The 20,843-nt window shown below is 35.5% G+C and overlaps 3 protein-coding genes across 5 annotated transcripts; 1 reads left to right on the forward strand and 2 right to left on the reverse strand.

Moving 5' to 3' along the window:
* The first annotated feature begins 161 nt into the window (after nt 1-161).
* aldh9a1b (aldehyde dehydrogenase 9 family, member A1b) lies at nt 162-9,524 on the forward strand. Of its 2 annotated transcripts, none has more exons than XM_052548634.1 (12): nt 162-304; nt 598-809; nt 998-1,143; nt 1,239-1,368; nt 4,590-4,724; nt 6,384-6,580; nt 6,984-7,124; nt 7,804-7,992; nt 8,083-8,170; nt 8,268-8,409; nt 8,799-8,911; nt 9,009-9,524. In XM_052548634.1, the coding sequence occupies exons 1-12, from the start codon at nt 258-260 to the stop codon at nt 9,101-9,103; spliced, it is 1,635 nt and encodes a 544-aa protein (XP_052404594.1). In that variant the 5' UTR covers nt 162-257; the 3' UTR covers nt 9,104-9,524. The 2 variants fall into 2 exon arrangements, with proteins under 2 accessions (XP_052404594.1, XP_052404596.1); XM_052548636.1 differs by having other exon boundaries at nt 222-304; nt 573-809.
* Nucleotides 9,525-9,667: 143 nt separating this feature from the next.
* On the reverse strand, nt 9,668-14,233 carry zte38 (zebrafish testis-expressed 38). The gene is made up of 11 exons (XM_052548637.1): nt 12,726-14,233; nt 12,576-12,639; nt 12,014-12,050; nt 11,908-11,928; nt 11,775-11,801; nt 11,240-11,310; nt 10,917-11,065; nt 10,526-10,764; nt 10,405-10,444; nt 9,934-9,977; nt 9,668-9,849 (listed from the first exon to the last, which is right to left on the reverse strand). Exons 1-11 carry the CDS (start codon nt 12,805-12,807, stop codon nt 9,796-9,798), a joined length of 828 nt encoding a protein of 275 aa, XP_052404597.1. The 5' UTR covers nt 12,808-14,233; the 3' UTR covers nt 9,668-9,795.
* Nucleotides 14,234-14,751: 518 nt separating this feature from the next.
* On the reverse strand, nt 14,752-18,085 carry prdx1 (peroxiredoxin 1). 2 transcript variants are annotated; one of them, XM_052547303.1, is made up of 6 exons: nt 17,944-18,085; nt 17,154-17,265; nt 16,768-16,921; nt 16,035-16,157; nt 15,279-15,409; nt 14,752-15,076 (listed from the first exon to the last, which is right to left on the reverse strand). In XM_052547303.1, the coding sequence occupies exons 2-6, from the start codon at nt 17,257-17,259 to the stop codon at nt 14,991-14,993; spliced, it is 600 nt and encodes a 199-aa protein (XP_052403263.1). In that variant the 5' UTR covers nt 17,260-17,265; nt 17,944-18,085; the 3' UTR covers nt 14,752-14,990. The 2 variants fall into 2 exon arrangements, with proteins under 2 accessions (XP_052403263.1, XP_052403264.1); XM_052547304.1 differs by having other exon boundaries at nt 17,154-17,262; nt 17,944-17,983.
* Between the last annotated feature and the right edge of the window lie 2,758 nt (nt 18,086-20,843).

Raw genomic sequence — 20,843 nt, forward strand, 5'->3', positions numbered from 1 at the left:
TTCATATATTAATATAATAAATACTACAATAATAACCTTATTACTTAGTTTCACAGTGATAGAAATTGTACAAAATACGCAGATACTGTCAGCATCAACATATTACGAAACAGTAAGGTTCACTGCATATATTTTATGTAATATTTTAAAATTCCATCTACTTTTATTGAATTTTTCGGAATCGTCAAATGACATCATACGGAAGAAACCAATGAGAGTCTCTCTTGCGTGTAAGCCCCGCCTTAAAATGCTCGAACATGGCTGGACTGAGCCGAAATCTCCTTCAGACTTTCAGCAGCAGTAGGTGAGTAAAGAGTGCACGACTGTCACTGCCAAACCTTTTCTCACTAACGTTAGTATTTTCAATATTGAATGCAACACTTGCTATGTGGTAGGTTGCATTTAAGCGGACGGCCAAAGTTGTTGCTTTCGACTTTTATAGCAATAACATAGTCATGCACTTACATAATATACAAATAATTTGAACTTTTATTTAAAATGTCTTCTAATTTATGCTTGACTGTTTAATTTTAATTGCTGTAACACTATGTTTTGGTGCAAAATCTGAGAAGATCCGGTTTGTTGACACCCGTCCAGGGGGTCAAAGTTCAGTGTTAGGCATTTGAAGATGGCCCTGCTGAGCTCTCTTCGGACCTCGGGTCTCTGTGGGGCACTGTACTACACTGGGACCAGGAGCATATCCTCAGGAAGCCTTCATATCACGGATTCACTGAACTTCTGGAGTGGTGGCCGAGTCAGCCTTAAAGATGTGAAAACCAAATCTGAACCAGTATATGAGCCTGCAACAGGTAATATGTTTCTGAAACGAATTTCCTTCATTTCACCCCATCTGAGCATTGCCCAATCAATCAGACTTTGCCCCAACAGAGGATTACAGTCACATCTGGCTAAGCAAATACCAATTGAGTTCCTCAATACACAGTGTTGTTCTATGAAAAAAACATGATCATTTCTGATCTTTGTAATTGTGTGGCAGGCCGTGTCTTGTGCCAGCTACAAGCCTGTGGTGCCGCAGATGTCGATGCAGCTGTCAGGAGCGCCAGTGCTGCTTTTACAGTGTGGAGTAAACTGGCCGGCATGGAAAGAGCCAGAGTCATGCTAGAGGCGGCTAGACTCATTGAGGTAGACCAGAACACATTGACATTACCTAACAGTCCTGCATTGATTCAGGTCATGTTGAGTCTGATCTTTTCAGTTATTTCTGTTGCTGAGAATAGAGGAGAAGAGAGGAGATCGCTGAGATAGAGGTCATCAACAATGGCAAATCCATCACCGAAGCCCGTTTAGATGTGGACTCGGCCAGACTGTGCATTGAGTATTTTGCAGGACAAGCCACCACACTTTCAGGCGAGTTGTTTTGCCATTGAACATCCTCATAAGATACAGGACCACATTTTAAAACTGCATTACTAAAAACAAAAATTACACGGCCAGTACAGAGTTTGTTATAGTTAAGAATAAAAAAAAAAATGCTTACTCAGAAATATTAAGCCACAAAAACTGCTTTCAATATTTGTAATAATAAGAACCATTATTAATTATTAAACATTAAATATTAATAATAATTGATAACTGATCAGCAAATCAGAATGATTTCTGAAGGATCATGTGATACTGACGCTGAAAATACTAATTTTAAAGTTAGTTTTAAAATACATTCAAGTAGAAAACTACTCTTAAAAGTCATGTTTTATTATATTTCAGTTTTTGCTGTTTTTTTTTTTTTTTTAATCAAATAAATCCATCCTTGATAGACATAAGAGACTTATTTCTTAAATCTTAATTGTTACAAACATTTGACTGGTAGTGTACAGGTGCTTCTCAATAAATTAGAATGTCGAAGAAAAGTAATTCAACTCAAATTGTGAAACCCATGTAATAAATAAATACAATGCACACAGACTGAAGTAGTTTAAAGGTGCCATCTGTAATGTTTGGCAAAAAAAATCAAGTCATACTCAACATTCCATACCAGATGGGGGCAATATGCCTCAATAAAGTGAATTGGTCTACTCTAGAGTAACAAACGAGAAATGGCATATTCTCTATGCTCCGCCCCTACTTTCACAACAACACTACAGCCATAGCTGAAGCCTAACTGTGCGTTCACACCGCCGGCGTCTAGAGCGTCAAAAATCGTTCTTGCCGCTTGATTTGTGAGCGCTCAGACGCTCTAACGTAGATCGAATGCTTATTTTGTATTTAAAGCTTGTTGATCTTGTGCAGACTAACCACAAGGCGTTATAAGTTAACCTCATTAAATATTGTTGTGGACGAAATATTAGGATCCTTTACTTAAAATGAACAATCTCAGACACCTTGGTCCACGTATCACTTTTAATTGATTTTTTATGTCCTTGTACGCAAACAGGGACACATCATAGATTAATACAATCGCTAAACCGCAATAATCAACCTGTCCTTTATTCTGCTTGGGAACTAATGTGCCAACCCTCAATCATTCACCGTGAGACACACGCAATTGACTCTTTTCACACGCTTTCATGCCACAGATCAATTTTTTTTCACGCACAGAAAAACCACAAAGCAAACAGGACAAGGAGACCAACAGACTAGACAGAGCAGGTTAGTTATGAAATAAAACAACGGGTAAGTTACAGCTAGCTAATTATCAAACGCAGCTACGGTTAGCCATCGCTAACATTAGCACATTTATCAAACAGCCTTCGATACATTTCTATGCTATAACTTCCTGAAAACAGATACACAAACATATAAAACAAACTTCTAGCGAAATACTAACAGCATCTAACTTACCAATCGAAAAGAAATGTTGCAAGTTCAGAGTCGAACCTCATTTCTTTCATGTCCATCAGTTGTCTCCAGCGATTAAAAGCAGTGCCCATGTTTACTCTGGTATTCTTATCGGATTTGATTTGTGATTCCGAGCGCGGTTGTTTCCCTGTAGCGGGTGTTGGTCTCTTGCCAAGGGCTTCAGCTATCCTTCTGCTCTCTTCCCTGAACTGAAAGTAGTGGGCTGTACTTTCCACATGATTGACTCAGGTTCAGGTACGCCCACAAGACGTGCGAGTTATTCGTGTATTGCAGGTTGGCTGGTGGTTATGTTGCCCGCATACCGCCTCCCATGGCCGAAACTGGTATTACGACACCTGTCGGGCCGGGGCTAGTAATGCTAATGCTAATTAAGGTTGATATCTCTGCAGCACTATAACTTGACATTTTTTTTAATGACATCATCGCCCTTATGTCTTCTCATTCTTTTGGTGCGTGTAGGTCATGTTATGGATATTTTTACCTCAATTTTTGCATATGGCACCTTTAAGTCTTTGATTCTTTTAATTGTGACGATTTTGGCTCACATTTAACAAAAACTCACCAATTCACAACAAATCACAACAATTTAGAATACTTCATAAAACCAATTAAAAAATACATTTAGTGAATTGTTGGCCTTCTGGAAAGTATGTTCATTTACTGTACGTACATGTACTCAATACTTGGTAGGGGCTTCTTTTGCTATAATTACTTCCTCAATTCAGCGTAGCATGGAGGTGATCAGTGTGTGGCACTGCTGAGGTGATATGGAAGCCCAGGTTTCTTTGACAGTGGCCTTCAACTCATCTGCATTTTTTGGTCTCTTGTTTCTCGTTTCTTGTTTCTTCAAAAAGCTGGTCAGCAGAAGGAAGCATGAAGTGCCCAAAAATTTCTTGGTAAATGGGTGCAGTGACTTTAGTTTTCAAAAAACACAATGGGCCAACACCAGCAGATGACATTGCACCCCAAATCATCACAGACTGTGGAAACCTAAAACTGTACTTCAAGTAACTTGAGCTATGAGCTTCTCCACCTTCCTCCAGACTCTAGGACATTGGTTTCCAAATGAAATACAAAACTTGCTCTCATCTGAAAAGAAGACTTTGGACCACGGGGCAACAGTCCAGTTCTTCTTCTCCTTAGCCCAGGTAAGACGCCTCTGACATTGTCTGTGGTTCAGTAAATCCTTGACACGTCTGTGTGTGATGGCTCTTGATGCCTTGACCCCAGCCTCAGTCCATTCCTTGTGAAGTTCACTCAAATTCTTGAATAGATTTTGCTTGACAATCCTCATAAGGCTGCGGTTCTCTCGGTTGGTTGTGCATCTTTTTCTTCCACACTTTTCCCTTCTACTCAACTTTCTGTTAACATGCTTGGATACAGCACTCTGTGAACAGCCAGCTTATTGGCAATTACTTTTTGTGACTTACCCTCCTTGTGAAGGGTGTCAATGGTTGTGAGACCATTTTGAAGGCTCAGGAAACCTTTGCAGGTGTTTTGAGTTGATCAGTTGATTGCCATGTCACCATTTGTTGAGATTGGTGAATTTGTGGGTTTGAATTAAATGTGAGCCAAAATCATTACAATTAAAAGAACCAAAGACTTAAACTACTTCAGTCTGTGTGCACTGAATTTATTTAATACATGAGTTTCACAATTTGAGTTGAATTACTGAAATAAATAAACTTTCCCTCGACATTCTAATTTATTGAGAAGCACCTGAACATAAATGAAAATGATAACACCAGTGTGTTTGGGCTATTCTTTCTCAGGTCAGCATGTGCAGCTGCCAGGAGGTTCATTTGCTTACACACGTCGGGAGCCGCTCGGTGTGTGTGTAGGAATAGGAGCCTGGAACTACCCTTTTCAGATTGCAGCCTGGAAATCTGCCCCTGCCATCGCTTGTGGTATGTGATATATATAAGTTATATAAGTGTGTTTCAGAACACTGGAATCACAGATTATATTACTTAAAGAAACACTCCACTATTTTTGAAAACCGGCTCACTTTCCAACTGCCATCAGACGTGCTATCTGGGTTATATGAAGCGACATGAACACTTTTTGTGCAAAAATCAACAACCTCAAAATGTCGACTTTATTCAACTTTTCCTTTGTCAATAGTCTCTCCATATCACTGTGTGCTTTTCTGTCTCAGCCATGCCACAAGGATGGGCTGTTTTCTTTCAAATCAAAGCTTAATACACGTAGAAACATTGCATCCTTGTGGCGCGGCTGACACAGAAGAGCACACACAGCACAGTGATGTGGAGAGACACAGAGGAGACCGTTGACAAAGGAATTGTTGAATAAAGTCGTTATTTTTGTTTTCTTTGTGTATAAAAGGTATTCTCGTTGCTTCATAACGTTACAGGTGAATCACTGATGGCAGATGGACTATTCTGACGATATCTTTCATACTTTCCTGGACCATGACACTGTTATTTATTTGTCAGTCAATGGAACAGTCTCCAGCCTCCCGGTTTTCATCCAAAATACTTTAAATTGTGTTCCGAAGACGAACTAAGCTTTTACGGCTCTTGGCATCTCACTCAAAAATGAACAGAGTTTCTATATTTTTCTTATTTAAAACTTGATTCTTCTGTAGTTTCATTGTGTACTAAAACCAATGGAAAATGAGAAGTTGTGATTTTCAGGCTCTGCATAATATCATTGCATCTGATGCACCCATGGTACAGCAGCAAAGTTCCTTGATTAATACGTCGGAATGAGAGTATAGTTCCTAGCCATATCGGTCTAGAAAATCGCAGCTTTTCACTTTCCGTCGGTCTTAGTAAGTTTTAAATAGGAAAAATATCAGAACTCTTTGGGCATTTTTGGACTCCTTTGATGCTAACAGTCTAATCTGATTCAATGATCTATGCTAAGCTACGCTAAAGTCCTACTGCCAGACCCAGAGATCGGCGGAATGGATAAAAAAAAAACTGTGAAACTCAATTGTTTAACTTTAGGGGAGTTCTAAAATGAGCCTATTCTCAAAATAGTGGATTGTTCCTTTAATTATAGGTATCCACTGTCAGGCCAATAAATTATATTAGAAATTGATAATAATAATAACATTTGATATGATTTTCTCAAAATAATTTAAATGAAATAAGTCAAATAAAAATAAATTAATTTAAATGCTTCAAAGTTCATTCCATGGCCCTGGCTAATATTTATTTTATTTTCTGGTGAAATAAATAAATAATTGAAGATAATTAAGGTAACCCACGTTCGTTTTTGATTAATCAAAATGTGTACCATTGAACCATTTACTCATGAAGCCACATTCATATGCATTAACAAGAGAAGTCTGTCTTTCACCAGAAGATGTTTTTCCTTAAAAAATTACAAGATGACAACCTCGAATACAACCCGTCCTGCTACAGACATGAATGATTCAGCTGGTGCACTATAAACATAATCTTTGACCCTAATCCTGCTGGAGAACTTTATTTGTTTAATATCCTCTTTGTTCGGTTTTCGGTCTGTCCTAGATCTGTGCCTGAAATGATCATCTTAATACTCTCCATTCACAGTCTTCTATTACGATTCAATTGTAGGCAACTCTATGGTGTTCAAGCCGTCCCCGGTGACCCCTGTGACTGCCGTGCTGCTGGCTGAGATTTACTCACAGGCTGGGGCTCCTGAGGGCCTCTTCAATGTGGTGCAGGGCGGACAGGAGACGGGGTCCCTGCTGTGTCATCACCCGTCTGTGGCGAAGATCTCCTTTACAGGAAGTGTGCCCACAGGCAAGAAAGTAAGACGACCCGAGCTAATAGTAATAGCTGTCACAGAACATCTTCACTTAAGCAATTTGCTTATTGTATGGTTTAAAGGAATAGTTCACCCAAAAATTTACTCCATTAACAACTTATCAGCTGTTTGGACTCTCATTATGACGGCACCCATTCACTGTAGAGGATCCACTGGTGAGCAAATGATGCAGTGCTACATTTCTCCAAATCTGTTCCCATGAAGAAACAAACTCTAAAATTCCAGACAAGTTTCATTTTGGAGTGAACTATACCTTTAATCTAAGTTGTGTTTATTATACCAGACATTTATACAGTACACTCTATTGTGTAGTCACTAAAAGTAATTGTAGTGGCACTATCCTGGAATGCACTTCCTTCATTCAGATGCACATTTTGGCCCAACAGATAATGGAAATGGCTTCCCGAGGGGTCAAACCAGTGACACTGGAGCTCGGCGGTAAATCTCCACTGATCATCTTTCAGGACTCTGACCTGGAAAATGCTGTCAGAGGAGCACTCATGGCCAACTTCCTGTCTCAAGGCCAGGTACTGTACTGGAAAGCCAAGTCCAAGTATGAACATGCCTCTTTCTTCCTTTTCTGTTTCATTTTCACACATAAAAAGACTATTTTTGGGTGTGGATCGATCGGTAACATCACTTTCAGATAAGGCACTGACTGTATCTTCTCGTAATTTATTTTCATTTTGTAACAGAGCAATCAACAATCAAACATCCTTCTTCAGTGAATCATAATTAATGAATCTCTGTTTCATATAAAAAATATTTTTAGAGCTACTTTTCATCGAGCCATACTGATATACAAACCAACCGCACAAATACGAGTACAATATTGTTTTAAATTCTGAATAGAAAGTTAAAAAGAAACATCATTTACTTGAAATAGAAAGCTTTTGTAACATTATGAATGTTTTCCTGTCACTTTTGATCAAGTTAATGCATCCTGACTGAATAAAAGTGCACATTTTTGTTGAAAGTCCAAACTTTTGAAAACTTTCAACACATTTATTTTTTACAGTTTTGTCTGAAATTATCCCTTAGTAATATCAGACTGAACACGAATGATAAAAACCCACTCGCATTGATGCACATGCTGTTTATGGTCAACTATGTTGTGTATCCAAAAATCTGCTCCATATTTTTTCATAAAAATATGTATTATTTGTACACTAATGAATATGTATGTTTTGTATTGCTCACTTGTAGGTGTGCAGCAATGGCACCAGGGTTTTTGTGCAAAGCTCAATTCTTCCTCAGTTCTTGACTGAGGTGGTCAGGAGAACTAAAGCCATCCGGATCGGAGACCCTCTGTTGGATGAGACTCGTATGGGTGCTCTGGTCACCAAACCACACCTGGACAAGGTGCTGGGATATGTGAAGCAAGCTAAGAAAGAGGTACAAGTGTCATTCAGAAAGTATTCATAGTAGAATGATTGTATCTATATGATATGTTTTTGGTTTAAACTAGTTCGTTTTTCTTGATAGGGAGCCAGAGTGCTCTGCGGAGGGGAGCCCTTCATCCCAGAAGATCCTAAACTAAAAGACGGATACTACATGACACCATGTGTGCTCGGTGAGTCATGTGTTATGGAAACATGAATGGCTCTGTTTTTGTTCTGTTCTCCTCCTGCAGTCTGTGTTGTGTGTTCAGTCATGCGTTGTGTTTTCAGACGGCTGCACTGATGACATGACGTGTGTCAGAGAGGAAATCTTTGGGCCTGTGATGTCAGTCCTGTCCTTTGACACCGAGGAAGAGGTTCTTCGGAGAGCCAATGATAGTGATCTGGGTCTGGCTGCAGGAGTCTTCACTAAGTAAAGACGATCATTTTTTTTCCTCACTACCATTCAAACATTCCAGGTTTTTAATGTTCTTGAAAGAAGTCTCTTGTGTCTTGACTGATCAAAAATACAGTAAAATTATGAAAAAGTACTGCAATTTAAAATAATGGTTTTCTATTTTAATATATTTTAAAATGTAATTTATTACTATGATGCACAGCTGAGTTTACTCCAGTCTTCAGAAATCATTCTAATATGCTATTTTTAATAAAAGTATTTTTTTTATTACAATATACATCTCTTCTGTTGCATTTGATCCGTTTAATGTGTTCTGTATTGCATAAAAGTATTTATTTCTTAAAGCGGACTCCAAACTTTTGAACGATAGTGTGTGTGATTGAGTGTTATTTCTGACTCCCCAGAGATGTTAAGAGAGCTCATCGTGTTATAGAAAACCTGCAGGCTGGATCTTGCTTCATCAACAACTACAATATCACCCCTGTGGAGGTGCCGTTCGGGGGATACAAGGCCTCAGGTGGAGTTAACAAAACATTATTTGTCTGTTTGTGTTTGCTCTGTAACATTAAACCCACACTGACTCCAATTAAACATGACCTTTTTACTGATTTTAGGTATTGGAAGAGAAAATGGCCAGGTGACCACTGAATTTTACTCTCAGTTGAAGACTGTGGTGGTGGAGATGGGTGATGTGGACAGTCTATTTTAAACAAGCCAGGTGTTTTCTGGTTAAAGATCAATGACTGAATCTTAAAAAAAAAGAAAGATCTTAAAATGCAATTACCAACATTCTCTAAAAACTAACGCACAGCTATTGAATTTGTATTAATGTTCTCCATGTTTCACGTGCCAAGCTGCCAACATAATTTCTGTGAAAATTTTACTATAAAGTACCTGTACTGTAGGATAGTGTGAGAATAAAGAATGTAACTGCATTTGATTATTAAAAAGCTTTGATTGGATATTTTGGTTAATGTGCATGTGTATCAGACAATGCTTGTGCTGTGAATATATGCTTTACCTATTCATTTGGTTGAAGAGACACTATGCATGTAATATTTTTGAACTAATGATGAAAAATAATTGTACTAAAAAAAAGTGTGTGTATTATAAAAGAATATGTCATGTAAGGTAGTGTGAAGTATTGTTTATTTTATGTATATACTCATACAAGAGGCTGATGCATTCAACATCTTTTGTACTACATGCAATAAGTCCAATCAATAAATATATAAATTCTAGAATATGAGGAGGACAAATTCCCCAGAACATTACCCAGTCAAAAACTTTTTTAACTTCTGCCTGGTAAAAGGACATTTTACTTCCATTAACTTAAAATATATATATATATTAGCAAAAACTCATTTAAAAAATCATTTTGTCTGATGTGAACTTGTGGTTTCAAAAGCATTTCTTCTTTTTCCTCCTTGTGACTTTGCTTCGGACAGACTTCCTCTGTGCAAATATATAATGGGAAAAAACATAAATAGATTAAAAAAAAAACATTTTTCTTTATAAAGAAATCAAAAAATACCTTACCTTTGCTATAGCTTTTTTGGGCTGTTTGAACTGTGCGATAGATTCTGCAAAAGGTCAAGACAATAAGACTTCAAAACAAAAAAAGATGGATGACAAGTCTCCACCAAAGTGAAAACAGAATATCCCATTTGGTGCATGAGTCAGCACAGTAGTGATTCAGTCTCTGCTGTAGTGATCGTGAGCTGGAGTTACGGCATTTAAGTCCCACCCAAACTCCCACAGACCCAATCGCTGACACCACACCCCGTTTTTATAGCATCACAAATATGACTAAAATGACAAAAAAACATCTTTTGGGAAAAATGTATTTGAATATTTGATTTGGACTTCTGCCCCATTTGTTTACATGGAGAGGGCAGGGTTTATGACATACTGCAACCAGCCACTAGATGGCCATCGAAATGTTTTGGCTTCACTTTTCAGGACATGTGCGACACACTTTCTGAACAAAAACCTGTTTCAGGTACTTACCATCTTCAGAGGGCAGATCCTGCTCACAGTTTCTGGTCACCTGTCACATAATAATTCATAATCTGAATTCAGTCTGGTGAACACATAGCACAATTGATCCTGTATAACATCTGCTTAATACCCTTTCTGCTGCTCTGATTTGAGAAAGAGAGGGTGTCTCCATCTCCATGTCGTTCTCACTCAACTGGCCTCCCTCCTGTAGCTTCCCAAGCCGGCTCTGTGCTGCCGTCACACGCAACTTCATGCTGTGGAAGCGAGACTGAATATCGCCCACTCTGAAGTGCACTGCAGTTCCCTCGAACCACAGACTGTCATTTACACCTGCCTTGAATCCTGGTGGCTCATACTCAGGAGGAGTCACTTAAATGGAGAGGAAAAGCACACCAGTCGTTAAGCTATTTCACCTAGCACATTCTTCTGTTTTTAACTATTCAACAATCTGTCATGAAGAAACCGTTCTCATCTACGTCTCTCAACATACTGCAGAAAGATGTAAAGGCAGTATATTGTACCATCATCATAGTAGTAGAGCTTCATAGTGAGGTAAACGCCAGTGGGCAAAGCCTCTAGATTCTGCATGAGGAGGAACAGCTTCCTGATCAGGAGCGTTGAAGCTTTCTTTGTGTCCTCCAACGTCATTCTTGTGTCCCCAGTCACATTACTGAAATTAAGAAAAGAGGAAAGGATTGGGGAATGGAGGTTTCAACTTGGTTGCATTAATGTACTGTCCATGCATAACTGTGTACACTACCAACCAAAAGTATGGAATCAGTAAAATGTTTAATTATTTGATCAAAAATATGGTTGAAACTGTAAACAATGTAGAATACTAGACCTCCACATGATGTCCATCTGTGGTCCACACTCTGAGTATCTGAACTTAAACTGGTAGGACTCAATGACATGCTGAGAAAACATATGTAAGAGACAAAACAATCCATTTGGAAAAGTTTTATTATTAATGTCCACTTTTTAACACTTAGATCCATAATATATGGAAAATGTTTCTCTCCAGGTTTGCGTCTAACATTATTCAAATTTGGGTCCAAAAAGGGTAAACCTTCATATACATTTTATAGAAAATATTTATTTTCGAGAAAAAATAATGTTCTTTAGAATTTGGCTTTAGTATGATAACAATATTAAAGCCAATTATTTATTGTTGTAACTGTGTAATATTTCACATACACAGTACCTCACAGGTTAAATAATTCTGAACAATATATATATATATATATATATATATATATATATATATATATATATATATATATATATATATATATATATATATATATATATAGGGGTCGTTGGCATTAAAAAGTAAAAACAAAACTTGATCTAAAAACTGTGGAGGATTGTAGACTTACATTACTGTCATCTGGGCTTGTGTGTACCTGCAGATTAAAATAAAAAATAAATAACAAAACGAAAAACAGGAAATGTAAATAAATGTTTTCTTGGTGCAGAAATATTGTAGAGTTTAAAACATGCATCACTGACCCCAATGACCACCATTTGAAGCTGCAAAATATAAAGATAAATTAAAATTAAATAATAAATAAAGAGAAACAGATATTTATATCTACATATGGTGCTTTTGACTTACATATCTCTTCTCCAATGCATCAAAACTTCCCAACAGCCTTGAAGGACAGAAGAATGATTATATTGACTTTTTATAGCATTATATTTTACACTTCCATAAAGCATTACAAATATACTTTCAAATACACATATGAATATACAAACTAGTGCTGCAAAACGATTAATCGCATAAAAAAATTAAGTTTTTGCTTACTGTGTATATTTATTATGCATATATAAAGACACACATACAATATATATTTTGAAAATTATATATAAATATATATATATATATATATATATATATATATATATATATATATATATATAACTTTTTATATATTATATATATACATGCATGTGTATTTATATATACATAATAAATACACAGTCCACACATTACATATTATTACATATATATATATATATATATATATATATATATATATATATATATATATATATATATATATATATATATAATGTAAAATAAAACTTTTATCTTGGATATGATTAATCGTTGCCCAGTACTAATACAAACATAGCAATTTGCTTTACAAAAACAACATGTATAATAAAATTACCATTTGACGAGTTTGTGGGCTTCGGGGCATGAACAATCCTGTTTGAGGACTTTGATGCACAAACCTGAAGAACGACATTCATCAAAACTGATGAGATATTTCAAACAGCCTGATGTTCATCCATTAATACATCAGTGTGTATACTCATACCTTCCAGGTATCTGGATCTGTAGGAGTCCTCTGGGAATATCCCACGCAGATAAGTGATGGAGGACACAGCTATAACCACCATGCGTTTGACAAACACCAGTGACTGAGCTTTAGTATCCAGGGCCTAAAGAAACACAGGGGCTTAATTGATTTATAATACCATGATTTACAAAGAAGACTGCTTTGAAATCTATATCCACATGCATACATACATACACCAATATTTATTTGAGGACATGTAATTGAGCACACAGTGTTTTCATAATAAGCTAAATTGTAATTGAATTATAATTTGGGGGCCTTGAAAGGAGAAACTTAACATTGGTTCACCCAAAAATAAAAAAATTGCTGAAAATCAAGGCCATCCAAGATAAAGAGGTTTCTTTATCAGAACAAATGTGTAGAAATGTTGCATTACATCACTTTATGACCAGCATTATTGTATTTTTTAGCAGCTTAAATCTGTTCAGATGAAGAAACAAACTCATCTTGGATGGCTTGAGGATAAGTAAATATTCAGCAAATTTTTCATTTTTGTCTTGGTATAATTTGTCTGCATATAAAACAGTTACTTACAAAATTACGTTACTCTGGTAACTGTTAGAGCTAAAGTATCAGATAGTAAAACCACGGTATTTAAATATATAACTAGTGTTGAGTTGCTGCTTAAGTCAAAAATTTACCATGATAACTTGTTACTACAGTCATTTTCTACAGTAATATTGTGATAAAGACATGAGTAAATGCTGTAAATGTTCTTGATTCTGTCTCTCACCTCAACAATCACCTGTTTGTCCTGAGCTAGTGTCTTCTGTCTGGTTGTCATGTTTGAGCTAACTTTACTGTTAACTTCCTCACAGAGAAATTATCTCCTCAAAACCTGTTATGGCTTATCAAAAATAACTCAGAACGTTATTAATTTATCTAATCTAACGTTGTCTGTATAAAGCCAAGTGTTATTTGATAAATATGATCGTTTATTAGTGCCGTGCAAAGAATAAAAAGATGACGGTTTAAGGTAAATTACGGCGCGGAATAAACGCGCGCGACCGACACCTGTCGCTGTCACGCGCGCATTTGGCGGTAAACACAGCGACAGATGACAGTTTGGGAGAGAGAGAAAGAATGTGTAAATGATTTCTAATTATTAATACTTGATTAATATTTACTAATTTTCAAGTATTACTACACATTTATGTATACTACACTACTACTATGTAAAAATTTATTTAAACCAAAGTAAAGCAATAACAATATAAATTTTGAAACATTTGTACTATTTAAAATTCCTATTTCTTTTTTTTAAAGCATCAGCACTCCAGTCACATGATCCTTCAGAAACCATTCTAATATTTTGATTTGCTGATAAAAAAAAAAAAAAACGTATTACATATTATTATTAGTATTAGGTCGAAAACAGCGGAGTATAATTTTCTTTTTCATGTTTCTTTGATGAGTAGAAAGTACTGAAGAACAGCATTTATCAGAAATAGAAAGCAGTTATTTTAAATAGTGTATATATATATATATATATATATATATATATATATATATATATATGATCCTTCACAAAACAAAAAAAAACTGTCATGAGAGAAATTTTTTCATTTAGATTTTTTTACATTCATTTGAAAGCTAAATAAATAAGTTTTCCATTGATGTATGGTTTGTTCGGACAATATTTGCCCGAGATACAACTATTTGATAATCTGAAATCTTTCCAAATTTAGTTCTTGAGTTGCATATTACTAATCAAAAATTAAGTTTTGATATATTTATGGTAAGAAATTTACAAAATATCTTAATGGAACATGATTTTTACTTAATGTCCTAATGCTTTTTGACATAAAAGAAAAAAAACAATAATTTTACACATACAATGTTTTGTTGGCTATTGCTACAAATACTGTATACCCATGATACTTATGATTGCTTTTGTGCTCCAGGGTCACATATATGTATGTATATATTTATTTATTATTACTATTAAAAACTTATTTGTTAAAAACTAACTTGTTTATTGTTAAAAAAAATGGTTTTATTGTTTGAAATGCAGGAATTTGTGACAAAACAATAAGCTGTTCCCCACTCTACAACATATTTTTACAACGAAAAGGTCCGAAAGACACTACACATGCTAACTCAACAGTTACAATAGATTTTAGGTAGTTTCATTAACACTCCTACATGCTAGTAGCAATACTTCATGTTAACAGTCGTTGTACAAGCTCATTACACAATGCTGCACAGTCTAGTGTATTTTTTTTAATGTTGTTTGGAGAAGTAATCTTTGCTCTGCTGGACGTCCGGCTTAATTGTGTCTTTTCCGGGCTTCCATCCGGCTGGGCAAACTAGAGAAAATTAACAACAATAAAAGACAAAATTCATATTTAATATTAGTGCTTTTAAAAATTATTTTTGACAATTATTTGAGCGGACATCAAAACCTATTTCTTTCTACCTCTTTGATATTACATGGAACATGCGGCACTGTATGAAAGGAATAGTATGTAAAAATCTAGAAAGAAAGAAAGCCAAGAAAATACACCGTACCTTCTCCATGTTTGTCGGTGAACTGAAAGGCCTGCACCAAGCGCAGGGTTTCATCAATGGAGCGGCCCACTGGGAGATCATTGATGGTTATCTGCCTCAGAATGCCCTTGTCATCAATGATGAAAAGTCCTCTAAGTTAGGAAAGAAAAAGAAGAGGTCAACAGCCAAAATAAAATAGACACCTGAATTGTTTTATTCTAATCTTGTGTGCCGACACCCATTACTACAGCGCAGCAGAAAAATACATTATTGTTCAAAGGTTTATGGTCAGTAAGGTTCTCTTAAGACATTTATTATGGTTACCAAGGCTGCATTTATTTGATTAAAAAAAAATACAATAGAAACTATAATATTACAAAATATTTGTACAATTTAAACAAAGTTTTCTATTTTAATATTTTTTTTTAATATAATTTATTCCTGTGATGCAAAGCTTATTGTTCAGCATCATTACTTCAACGTTCAGTGTCACATGATCCTTCAGAAACCATTCTAATATGCTGATTTGCTGCTGAAAAACATTTCTTGCTGTGCTTAATATTTTTGTGCAAACTGTGAACTGTTCAAAAGAACATCATGTATTAGAAATAAAGTCTGTAAAAGTCCTTAATGTCACTTTTGATCAAATAAAGGCTGAATTACAGTGCTGAAATTCTTCCCTAAAAAAATAAAATAAATCAATACAGACTCAAAATATTTTATCGACAATATATATGGTAATTTTCAAATTATTGGATTTAGATAGTCCCATTATACCTGTATGCAATACCCTCATCTTCCTTCAGTACACCATAGTCTTGAGATATGGAGCGGAGGGAGTCTGCCACCAGAGGGACTTTCATGTGCCCTAAACCGCCTTGTTTCCGAGGGGTGTTTATCCTGTAATCATCACACAGGTGAAACACTGTCATTCATTAGGAAGTTCGACAATATTGAGCAACGCTGTCTACAGCACTATAAAAAGACTGAAGACAAGGCACAGAATGACTGATGATATAAAGAGTCGAGTGCCAAGCATATAAAAACTATTTTTTTTTGTATGCAATTTAATCGTTTGACAGCACAAGTATATAAACATTTGACCTGACATCAGACCCGCAAGCCGATGTGAGACAGGCATAATTATCCATAAATTCGAAAACTGAAAGCATAAGAAAAATTGCAATAACTAATATAAATAAATATATTTAAAAAAAACATTCTAATTTCAGCTAGTTGCGAAGTCAACTTATTTTCATTTAAGTTGAAGCAAACTAAGGTAAATAAACTAAAGCCTAATAAAAAGTATACACATAAAAAAAAAAAAATTATTAAAACTTGACCTAGGTTTAGAATTATAATAGTATGCTAATGAGAATGATACTGCAATAAAACAGGTGTGAGACCACTATTGTTGCGCATTTTACTTTCAAAGGGGGTGTTTCTAAAACGTGCAAGTTTGATGTGACCCCTTTAGTTTGATATGTTTTTCTTCATCTTCATCGCTCACCAGGCAAGATGACAGAAGTGGGAATCAACAGAGGCACCGATGACCTCACAGTTGATCTTCCTGAACTCCTCGACTGCATCACTGAAGGCAATGATCTCGGTGGGGCACACGAAGGTGAAATCCAGTGGATAGAAGAATAACACGACATACTTCCCTAGAAACAAGAGAAACGTACTTGCCTCAAGTGCACAGGGTGTTCACAACGTGTACTATCAATAATAAAATATTTATGGGATCCAAAGTCACACCCATGAGTTTCCTGAAAACACTTCCTTCCACAGGTTTTTTTAAACAAATAACAAATGCATATTGTTTATCCTTCATGTCTCACATATTACTCTATATTTTTGTATTGACAGCTCTTCTTCGCCACATTAATGTCATACCTTTGTAGTCAGACAAACTGAGGTCTTTAAACTGTCCATCTGGCATCACAGCTTTGGCTGTGAATCCTGGAGCAGGTTTGCCAATGTGTGCATTTCCAGCTGCCATTTTCTGCTAGGGTCAAGACAAAAAAAAAGTGTTTCAATAATAATAATAATAATAATAATAATAGGAAATACGTTTTTTTAAAACAAAACACTAATTTCACATTAAAGAAAAAAAAGTATTAAAAAGAAAAATTTTCAAGCGTAAATGCAAAAAAAAAAAAAGGATCTATAATTAACTGCTCGTTATAAATAGAACGGAAGTAGAATATTAGAGTTAGTCATAAGGAAGTTATTAATTTGCAACCCACGTTACTAACTTCCGTAATTGTAAAGTTTTTTTTTTTTGTTGTTGACGTAATTAAATTTATATGTATATACAATTCTATTATTATTATTATTATAATTTATATAAAGCACTTTTAAACCTCAGATGTTATTACTGCATATCAGAAACATGATATGCAAACATTTAAAAGCACTTTTCATTGATCGAAGTGCAACAGGTAGGTGCCTTAGAAAGAAAGTTTACAAGGCAACAGTTCACAGTGCATTAATAATTCACACTTATGTCAAGACACAGCATAGATGTAACTACAGATCGCACTGAAAACGAAACTCTCCCACAGTCACGGAATTTTACATGGAAATGTCCATCATGATGAACAAGTGCGTGAAAGACGTGTACGGTTACTTCGCATGAAACGCAGAGGAAAGAGAAACAAACATTTAACAGAGTATGGCTTACCTTTAAGTGTAATCGATGTCTCTCTGTCAATGAACGAGTGTGAACTGACGGCACTGCTCTGTTTAAATCAAATAGGTCCTGCTCAAATATCGCGATACTACGCGAGATCCACAGCCTTGAGAAGTTAATGCTCTGTGGAATGACCAAATTACAGAGATCTGTTTATGGCAGCATGACTTTGCACATTTTCTGTGCAGGACACAATCGGGATGTGCGGTTTCCAAAATCAGTGTTTTACAAATTACAAATACTATCTAATATACTGCACACTTAGCTACTTTTACAAAGACAGCTACAAATTAGTGTTAAGCAAAACAGAATATTAGAAAATAGAGCTTTCAGTGGTTTTAGTCTATTTTTATTTATAACACAAGACAAGTTGTTAACTGCATTTGTTTTAAAATGTTTAAAAATGGTGTAAACATTTGTTTTACAGCTATTTCTCCCTCAAGCTAAACTTGGGTTCAGCCGTAGGTTTTTTTGTCATGGGGCTTCTGTCATCTGACTTTCTGTATTTGACAAAAGTCAAAGGTCACTTAATTCAGTTCACGATGCATTATGTAACTACAGACCCTCACAGTTCACAGATTATTCTTATCTTTCTGCCCTACACACATTCACTGAATTGCTTTGTCATAAGATAAATGCAATGTGCGTGTGTTTCCTTGTTGAGGAGGAAACATGGTTCGTCTGTCTTGTGTCACACTGACAGATGCTAAACATTCATTTAGCGTCTGCCATTGTTTACTCGTTTCATATTCCTTTCCTCTTCTCTGTTATCTGCAGCAGTTCCCAGAACGTAAATCATTGCACTCATCCAAACATGCATAAATCTTTTGTACAGTAAACACAATAGCTTGTCATTCCCAACGCTTCCTACATTTAGACTGTCTTATGTTCTTTGTTTTTAGGGAGCGAGCTGTCATTTACAGACTCTTTTTGTCTTTCACCTCCACCTCCTCCTCTCTTTCAGCGTCCCGTCTCTCAGTCTAGTTGTCATGGGCACCAATGAAGGGTCTGATAAGAGGCGGCTGGACACAAAGAGATCAAATTAAAAACGCAGCTGCGGGCTTCAGATCAAATAATGCTTCAAACATGGGTTTTAAAAGGAGCTGCTTTCAACCTACAAACATGGGCATGATCAGCATATCTCTCATCATTAGTAATGATCGTCTTTGTGTCACGTTCACAGGTTTTAGGGAACATGTATAACACACAACATCCGTAACCTGGGTTTTGCTTGCTTCAAAGTGGGTTCAGAATGCTAAATCATGAAAGGAATGTTTTAGGAGGATTACATATCTAGACAGGCCTACAGCGTGAGTCAGTAATGTTTGACAAGTTTGTAATAGTGCTGATAAGAGCAATAAAGCATGAGGATATAGTCTCGAGAAGTTGACAATAGTCTAATGTTAGTAAAGTTACTTGATCCTTGCAGTGTTAAAACACCAAATCTGTTTCAATACACTTTAAATTATGCAAAACTGTCATTCATATTTTTGTTTCACTTTATTGGCACATCAAATTATAAGTCAAGTCATTGTTATTCAGACATGTTAGTTCAGCTGTGAGTCCCATTCAATTCCGATTTATAACTTTTTATAGAATTAAATGTATAGGTTTTAAATAAATGTTACAGGGAAAGGCAAATTGCTAAATTACAATGCTAAATTTACATTTTTATGTGCAAGCAAATATGATACACATATTACTGTAAATTCAAATGCAGGATTATTGCTATTTTGCATATAGTGCGTTTCGAATGGAATGACCAGCGCTCAGGTGTCAAAAAAAGCCTTGACCTCATGCACTTCTTCACTTGAAAACAACTGATACGAAGCGTTGTTCACTAGGGATAATTGCTTTGTTAGCACTTGTCTCGAGGAGGTCCTGCTGTCAGTGCCTGCTGTGAGGAGAAACTCCTGTTTTCCCCTCATGCCATCTCGTTATTAATATGCAACCTCCATAGGCAGGTCTGGACTTATTTACATGTCTCTCATACTGAGATGTGTGCGGTTATACTAGCCTGACAGTAATCAGATAAAGCAAGGGTCTAATTTAGTCAAGCTGTGTAATGAGTGTGTACATAGCAACATATGATTGCCTTTATGACATTCATATTTATCAAGAATAAGCTGAATCTATGTTTGTTAGACACATATTTGAATCACAATCAAGCTCATGATAATCTGAATTTTTATTAGGCTGCCAATGTTCTTGATCTCAGCAAAAAAAATATTTTGTATAACCTTATTAAAAGAAGTACACTTTAGCAAACCTTTAAAAAAAGTACTTATATTATGAAAAAAATCTATACTTAAATGTAAACTGAATGCAGTGTTTTTGGACAATAATTACATAGGCGATTATTTGCATGCTAGTTTAAATTAATATTAAATGCTATAAGTTGAACTTGAGAGTGTTTTTTTTTACTCCCTTAAGTAGAATTTTAAGTTGCAATTTAATATATCTAAAATATATTAACTGTAATTGTAATATTGAATAACATACTACAGTTAAAATTATAATCAAGGACATTTAGCATGTTAACACATCATTACACATCACAGTGCATTTTAAACAATGATTTGAAATAAAAATTTGAAAAAGTTTAAAAGGGTAGTTCACCCAAAAACGAATACCCTAAAGTTGTTTCCAATGAACACACACAGAAGACATTTTTAATAATTTTTGTAGTCAAACCGTTTCTGGTCCCTATTGACTTCCATATCATGAGGAGAAAATGCTTTGGAAGTCAATGGGAACATATTACCCACATTCTTCATATTATTTTATGTTGACCAAAAGAAACAAACGCAGATGGTTTGGAACAACTTTAGGTTGATTAAATGATGACAAAATGTAGTTACATTTATTCTAAATGATTTATTTTTTATTTA

Source organism: Carassius gibelio, chromosome B2 (genome assembly GCF_023724105.1).
Source record: "Carassius gibelio isolate Cgi1373 ecotype wild population from Czech Republic chromosome B2, carGib1.2-hapl.c, whole genome shotgun sequence".
Lineage (NCBI taxonomy): Eukaryota > Metazoa > Chordata > Actinopteri > Cypriniformes > Cyprinidae > Carassius > Carassius gibelio.

Coding starts and splice junctions, on each gene's coding strand:
- aldh9a1b (XM_052548634.1), top strand. CDS start 258: ATGGCTGGACTGAGCCGAAATCTCCTTCAGACTTTCAGCAGCAGTAG. Junction 305..597: donor CAGACTTTCAGCAGCAGTAG/GTGAGTAAAGAG, acceptor ACACCCGTCCAG/GGGGTCAAAGTTCAGTGTTA. Junction 6,581..6,983: donor GTGTGCCCACAGGCAAGAAA/GTAAGACGACCC, acceptor TTGGCCCAACAG/ATAATGGAAATGGCTTCCCG.
- prdx1 (XM_052547303.1), bottom strand. CDS start 17,259: ATGGCAGCTGGAAATGCACACATTGGCAAACCTGCTCCAGGATTCACA. Junction 15,410..16,034: donor GATGAGGGTATTGCATACAG/GTATAATGGGAC, acceptor TTCCTAACTTAG/AGGACTTTTCATCATTGATG. Junction 15,077..15,278: donor CACCGACAAACATGGAGAAG/GTACGGTGTATT, acceptor AATTTTCTCTAG/TTTGCCCAGCCGGATGGAAG.
- zte38 (XM_052548637.1), bottom strand. CDS start 12,807: ATGGTGGTTATAGCTGTGTCCTCCATCACTTATCTGCGTGGGATATTC. Junction 12,640..12,725: donor CAGATCCAGATACCTGGAAG/GTATGAGTATAC, acceptor GTCGTTCTTCAG/GTTTGTGCATCAAAGTCCTC. Junction 10,765..10,916: donor GCTCTACTACTATGATGATG/GTACAATATACT, acceptor TCTCCATTTAAG/TGACTCCTCCTGAGTATGAG.